The sequence below is a fragment of the Notechis scutatus genome, chromosome 6, assembly GCF_049901735.1.
Source record: "Notechis scutatus isolate UNSWTSFEM ecotype Mainland chromosome 6, rNotScu1.2, whole genome shotgun sequence".
In the NCBI taxonomy this organism is placed as follows: domain Eukaryota; kingdom Metazoa; phylum Chordata; class Lepidosauria; order Squamata; family Elapidae; genus Notechis; species Notechis scutatus.
Window position 1 is genome coordinate 80848480 of NC_142014.1, and position 7419 is coordinate 80855898.

At 51.0% G+C, this 7419-nt stretch overlaps 1 protein-coding gene across 1 annotated transcript in view; it reads left to right on the forward strand.

Moving 5' to 3' along the window:
- The window catches only part of NRF1 (nuclear respiratory factor 1), a 52482-nt gene that overhangs the window by 26161 nt on the left and 18902 nt on the right, over positions 1-7419 (forward strand). The window contains 6 exon segments of the mRNA XM_087968949.1: positions 891-1049; positions 3797-3991; positions 5260-5361; positions 6890-6911; positions 6914-6970; positions 6973-7045. Coding sequence (XP_087825075.1) covers positions 891-1049; positions 3797-3991; positions 5260-5361; positions 6890-6911; positions 6914-6970; positions 6973-7045 — 608 coding nt within the window.

Consider the following 7419-nt stretch of genomic DNA (forward strand, 5'->3'; position numbering starts at 1 on the left):
GTGCTTTTTTTTCCCAAAAAGCAACTGAATTTTCCCTTTTTTTTCCTTGAAGACATTTCGCTTCTCATCCAAGAAGCTGCTTCAATTCTGACCGAATGGTATTGCCAACTCTAAAAAGACCAGAGAAATATTTTATGAGTTGACAAGGTCGTAAGCGCGAAAAATGTTCATCAATCGCTTCTTTCGGTGCCGTTGTAATGAATTGTTGTAAGTTCGATGTGATAATAATCACAAAACAACTGGAGATATGTGAACAAGAGCTTTATGATTAAGCTTTTGCAAAAGGGAATTCTGCTCATGGCAGAAGACATGGTTCCCAGGAAGGCTGGGGTTTATATACAGGTTCAGATATACAGTCTCTGCTCCTTTCCTGGGTTCACAATCTATTCAAGCTACGTATCTTCCTACGCCACGCCCATATTATTGTTGTCTAGCACCTGTTTCCTTGTTCTTGGAAACTATCCTCGTTCTCATGGCTTCTTCTTCCTGTTTATGGTCCTGTTATGACCATCTGTAATACAATAGATCATTACCCAGTTCCTTTCAAGACAGGGATAACCTGGTATCTCCTACACATATCCTTATGCCGAGAAGTACAGGCCCGTGTTCTACCCAAAAGCCTTACTTTAGAACATAACAAGTTACCAAACAGTACATGTTTATTAGATAGAGTTATATAACTGTCCAATAATCATTGCATAGTTCACGTATCGGATAAGTATGGCTTCCCTTCTGTTCTTCATTTCCACAGGTGTAACTCATAATATGTAATTTCTACATATAACATTCGAGGACTACCTGATGCAGGCCTTTGCTTCCCCAATCTTTACATCATTATTGTTATTATTGTTATTATTGTTATCGTTATTATTTTCCCCTTAATGCCACAGGCCCAGCTGAGGGCTTTCATCCCTGAAATGCTGAAATACTCAACGGGTCGCGGAAAGCCAGGCTGGGGGAAGGAGAGCTGCAAACCGATTTGGTGGCCAGAGGACATTCCCTGGGCTAACGTCCGCAGCGATGTCCGGACAGAGGAGCAGAAGCAGAGGGTAAGTTCTTGAACACCATCTTCCTTCTGTCAGCAACGAGTCTTTCTTAGGTTTGGCACACGGTGAGGCCTAGGAACTCAGCTAAGAACAAAAAATCACTCAGAATACATGATAAAAACCTCGGCGTACTGTTCAACTGTTTGGGATCCCTACCCGATATCGGATATTAGCACAATTGAGCGGGTTCGGAAGTACTTTACGAGAAAGGGTTTGCACTCTTCTGCGCACCATCGAATTCCCTACGCCAGGGGTCCCCAACCACCGGTCCGCAGACCGGTACCAGTCCGTGGAACGAGTCCTACCGGGCCGCTGGTTTGCTGGGCGCCGCCATCTTTTTTTGATAAAAAAAGTGCTTCCGGTGAGCTTTTCTGGGTAGAAAGCTCACCGGAAGCACTTTTTCATCAAAAAAAGATGGCGGCGCCCAGCTAATGCCGGTACCGGGCCGCGCCATAAAAAAGGTTGGGGATACCGGGCCGCGGCATAAGAAAGGTTGGGGATCACTGCCCTACGCTACTAGCCTCGAAATTCTTGGTTTGGATAACCTGGAACTGCATCGCTTGAGGTTGGACGTAGGTATTGCATACAAAATTATACATAGCAAAGTTTTACCTGTGAATACGTGCGCAAACAACCGCTTTGAACTCAGTGTAAACCAGGGGTGTCCAACCTTGGCAACTTTCAGACTTGTGGACTTCAACTCCCAGAATTCCTCAGCCAGCAAAGCTGGCTGAGGAATTCTGGGAGTTGAAGTCCACAAGTCTGAAAATTGCCAAGGTTGGACACCCCTGGTGTAAACTGTTCTAAACTCGGCTGTAAAAAAATGCGCTTTTTGTAATAGAGTTGTCAAAAGTCTGGAATACTCTGCCTGATTCGGGGTCTCAGCTACAAATGTTCAGTTTCAGTCACAAGTTGACCTCACTTCATATTTAAAGAGGTCTGTAAAGGGGTCATGCAAAAGTGCACTAACGGGCCTGTTGTTCCTATCATTTTATTTTTATATTATTCGTGTTTTCGTTTTTGGCAAATTATAAATAAATAAAAATAAAACTCCTTAATTTTACCCCACAAAAGGGGAACATCCCCCGCTATAGTTTTAACTGGGGAACGGTGAGCACCCCAGACCAAGGCAAGCTGAAAAAATGCTAGAGAATTTCTGCAAGCCTGGCACTCAGACACATCAGCCATCAACGGGCACATAGAGATAAGCAACATTTGCACACCATTCAAAAGGGGCAGTCAAAAAACTAAAAGAGCAAAACTTTCTTGCCAGCGACGATCGCCCTGACAACACCAGAGTTAGCCTACAATACTGCACTCTAACAGGAAAGAAAGAAAGGAAGGAAGGAAGGAAGGAAGGAAGGAAGGAAGGAAGGGAGGGAGGAAGGAAGGAAGGAAGGAAGGGAAAGGAAGGAAGGAAGGAAGGAAGGAAGGAAGGAAGGAAGGAAGGAAGGAAGGAAGGAAGGAAGGAAGGAAGGAAGGAAAGGAAGGAAGGAAGGAAGGGAAAGGAAGGAAGGAAGGAAGGAAGGGAAAGGAAGGAAGGAAGGGGAAGGAAGGAAGGAAGGAAGGAAGGGAAAGGAAGGAAGGAAGGAAAGGAAGGAAGGAAGGAAGGAAGGGAAAGGAAGGAAGGAAGGAAGGAAGGAAGGGGAAGGAAGGGAAAGGAAGGAAGGAAGGAAGGAAAGGAAGGAAGGAAGGGAAAGGAAGGAAGGGAAAGGAAGGAAGGAAGGAAGGAAGGAAGGAAGGAAGGAAGGAAGGAAAGGAAGGAAGGAAGGAAGGAAGGAAGGAAGGAAGGAAGGAAGGAAAAGGAAGGAAGGAAGGGAAAGGAAGGAAGGAAGGAAGGGAAGGAAATGAGAAAAAGAAAGGAAGGCACAAAAAGGGAAGGAGGGAGGGAATGAGAAAAAGGAAGGAAGGAAGGAAGGAAATGAGAAAGAGAAAGGAAGGCACAAAAAGGGAAGGAGGGAGGGAATGAGAAAAAGGAAGGAAGGAAGGAAAGGAGGGGAGGAAATGAGAAAGAGAAAGGAAGGCACAAAAAGGGAAGGAGGGAGGGAATGAGAAAAAGGAAGGAAGGAAGGAAAGGAGGGGAGGAAATGAGAAAGAGAAAGGAAGGCACAAAAAGGGAAGGAGGGAGGGAATGAGAAAAAGGAAGGAAGGAAGGAAAGGAGGAAGGAAATGAGAAAGAGAAAGGAAGGCACAAAAAGGGAAGGAGGGAGGGAATGAGAAAAGGAAGGAAGGAAGGAAAGGAGGGGAGGAAATGAGAAAGAGAAAGGAAGGCACAAAAAGGGAAGGAGGGAGGGAATGAGAAAAAGGAGGAAGGAAGGAAGGAAGGAAGGGCAATGAGCCCTTAGACTTATACACCGCTTTCCAGTGCTTTCCAGCCCTCTCTGAGCAGTTTAGAGTCAGCTTGTTGCCCCCCAACCATCTGGGTCCTCATTTTACCCACCTCGGAAGGAGGGAAGGCTGAGTCCACCTGGAGCCGGTCAGGATCGAACTGCTGGCGGTGGGCAGAGTCAGCCTGCAATGCTGCATTGTAACCCTGGAAGGAAGGGAGGGGTAGCAATAGCCCTTAGCCGACCTCGGAAGGACGGGAGGCCGAGTCCACCTTGAGCCTGGTGAGATTCGAACCGCCGAACGGTCCTCTGGGTGCCACGAACCCCAAGTCGGCTTTGTTGGCTAACCTGTCGGCCAGATCCCTCCGTCCTCCTGATCCTTTTCCCCCTCCCCTCCCCCTCCTCCTCCTCACCTGGCCTCAGGTGTCTTGGACCCAGGCGCTGCGGACGATCGTGAAGAACTGCTACAAGCAGCACGGGCGGGAGGACCTGCTCTACGCTTTCGAAGACCAGCAGACCCAGTCAGTGACGGCCACGCACAGCATCGCCCACCTGGTTCCCTCCCAGACGATGGTCCAGACCTTCAGCAACCCCGACGGCACCGTGTCCCTCATCCAGGTGAGGCCACAGGGGGGGGAGGCGTGTCTTTCAGGGGGGGTTCTGGTTGGTGGGGGGGGAGAGTTTTTGGGTTCTCCGTGCTGAGCGAAAGTCGGTTTGGGGGGTCCGCTCACTCACGATCACCCCCAGAGGCGGCTTCGGGATGAGCTTCAGCCACTGGATCTGGGGACGTGGACAGATTCCAGATCTGCTGGAGGACCAGGGAAGGACGGGATCCGTGGGTGGGAACAGCACGAGGCAGCTCATATTTGTTTTTTGTTTTTAATTAAAAAAAAGGGTTATTATAGGGTTCTGTAATAATGGAAACGTATGTGGTTGTATTTTCACGGAAAAAGGAAAGATTGGGTGTGCTGAAATGTCCTTCCTTCCTTCCTTCCCCCATCTTCCCCCTTCCTTCTTTTCTTCCTTCCTCCCTCCCTCCATCTTCCTTTCTTCCTTCCCTTCTTCCCCTACTTCTCTCCCTTCCTTCCTTCCCTCCCTCCATCTTCCTTCTTTCCATCCTTCTCTCTCCTCTTTTCCCCTCCCTTCTTCCTTCCCTCCCTCCCTCCCTTCCATCCCTCCCACCCCTATCTTCTTCCTTTCCTCCATCTCTTCCTTCCTTCCATTCTTTCTTCCTTCTCTCATCCCCTTCCTTCCTCCATCTTCCATCCTTTCTTCCTTTTCTCATCTTCCCCTATCTCCCTTCCTTCCTTCCCTCCCTCTTGCCCCATCTTCCTCCCTCCCTCCCTTCCTCCTTTCCTCCCTTCCTCCTTCTCTTCTTCCCTTCCTTCCTTCCTCCCTCTCCATCTTCCTGTCATCCTTCCTTCCTTCTCTCATCTCCTTTCCCTCCTTCCCTCTCTTCCTTTCTCCCGTCCTTCCTTCCTTCCTTCCTTCCTTCCTTCCTTCCTTCCTTCCTTCCTTCCTTCCTTCCTTCCTTCCTTCCTTCCTTCCTTCCTTCCTTCCTTCCTTCCTTCCTTCCTTCCTTCCTTCCTTCCCATATCTCCCTCCCTCCAGCTTCCTCCTTTCCATCCTTCCCTCTTCTCTTCCCCCCTCCCTTCTTCCTTCCCTCCTGCCCTTCCTTCCTCCCTCCCTCCCTCCTTCCCCTCATCATGAGGTCATTGGTCCCATGTCAGACTGTCCCGTGTGAGCGTGCCCTGGCCCTTCCCAGCCAATACCCTCCCCCTCCCTTCACGGATACCGTCCCTTCCCTTTGCCACTGCGTGAATGGAGGCACGGGGGGGCAGGAGACCTCGGGAGGGGACCCCTGGTGACTTTGGGGTGTCTTGCAGGTTGGCACCGGAGCCACAGTGGCCACCTTGGCAGACGCCTCCGAATTGCCCACCACCGTGACGGTCGCCCAGGTGAACTACTCCGCCGTGGCCGATGGAGAGGTAAGAGGGGGGGTCCCTTCCGAAGCGGTTGACATCAAAGAAAGAAATGACACATTACGGTCGTAAGTCCAGGACCTTCTCTTCCTCTCCGTTGGGGATAAAGTCGGGATAAAGTCCAGAACTAATAAAAAAAAGGGGGTGCCAAAATCGGTCGCGGTCACAGGGCGGGCCTGCTCAAGGGACGTGTGTGCGCGAGGCTGATGGCCTCCCTTCCCGTCGTAAGTTGAGGACCACCCGTCGTTCCTTTCAGCCGGAGTTTCGACCCCCCAGGAAGGAAGGCCAGGCCGCTGGGCACCTTCTGAAGGGAGACTGGCACGAGCCAGTTTGGGAATCCAGTCGGAGTTGGTTAAATTGGGGAAGGGGAGAGGGGAGGTCTCACACACACACACACACACACACACACACAGAGAGTTTTTTTAACCTTGCTCTCTCTCCCCCCTCCCTTGGTCTCCAGGCCTTTGTGGCAGCCTCATTCTCTCCCCCATCCCCAAAACCAAACGGTGTAGGGTTCTCAGGCAGCACAAAACAGCTTTGTTTCCCCCCCAGAAAGCGGATTTCCATCTGAAAAAGCAGCTAGAAATTGTGGTGTTTTGTGTGTGTGTGTGTGTGTGTGTGTGTTCCTGATTCCTCCCTTGAAAATCCGCTGGGGGAAGACAAGCCTCCATTGTTCTGAGCCAGGCTGGACTCGTTTTTTAAGGCTTTTGGAGGGCCAATTTAGCCCCTCCCCCTCTCCCCCACTCTGATAGTCCTCGACTTAACGGCCAGAAGTCCTCGGTTTACGACCACCAAGGAGGCCGGCCCACCCTGGTTGTAAAACAGGTCAGCCCTCCCCTCCCCCAATGACCCTCCACTTTTCATGAGCTTTTTTGATGGCAGCGGTCGTTAAAGCGAATGCCGTGGGGAGCAAAGCAGCCGTCATGGTCACTAAGGGAACAACGTGGTCGCTAAGTGAAGCAGTGGTTTGCTCTGGGATGGTGTTTTGGGTTTTTTTTTTTTTGCCATACCATTGCAAAATGCAGGACGGGGCAAATGGTCGTAAATGCGGGTCACGTGGCCACAGGTTGGGTTGGCTTAAGGCCACAGTGGAGCCCATGTCCCTAAGCGAGAAGTTTGTTCAGTGAGTTTTGCCCCATTTTTGCGACTTTTCTCGCCACCGTTGTTAAGCGAATCATGGTGGTGGTTCAAGTCAGTCACACCATTGTTAAGTGAATCCGGCTTCCTCCCTATTGATGTTGCTGGACAGATGGTTGCAAAAGGGGACACTGCAACCGTCATAAGTATGAGTCAGTTGCCAAGCCTCCAGATTTTGGCCACATGACCAAGATGGATGCTGCAACGGTCGTAAGTGTGAGACTCAGTCGCAAGTCTACTCCCTTCGGTGCTGTTCTACCTTTGAACGGTCACTGAATGAACCGTCGCAAAGTCAAGGACCGAACCTTTGGGGGTGGGGGAACCCGGCCTAACGCCGAACGTTTGCTAAGCGACCGGTCATAAGTCGAGGACTCTCTGGTCTCCTCCGTCCCGCCAGGTGGAGCAGAACTGGGCGACGCTACAGGGGGCGAGATGACCATCCAGACCACCCAGGCCTCCGAAGCCACGCAGGCCGTGGCCTCCTGGCCGAAGCCGCTGTAGCCGCCTCACAGGAGATGCAGCAAGGCGCCACCGTCACCATGGCGCTCAACAGGTGAGGGAGGGGAGGGGTCGGGGGAGGGAGGGGTCCAGGGTCCCTGTTTGAACCCTTTACCAGATCTCGGTAACCCTTGGTTGGTTGGTTGGTTGGTTGGTTGGTTGGTTGGTTGGTTGGCTGGCTGGTTGGTTGGCTGGTTGGTAGGTAGGTAGGTTGGTTGGTTGGTTGGTTGGTTGGTTGGTTGGTAGGTAGGTTGGTTGGTTGGTTGGTTGGTAGGTGTAGGTTGGTTGGTTGGTAGGTGGTAGGTTGGTTGGTTGGTTGGTTGGTTGGTAGGTTGGTTGGTAGGTTGGTTGGTTGGTTGGTAGGTTGGTTGGTTGGTTGGTTGGTTGGTTGGTTGGTTGGTTGGTAGGTAGGTAGGTAGGTTGGTTGGT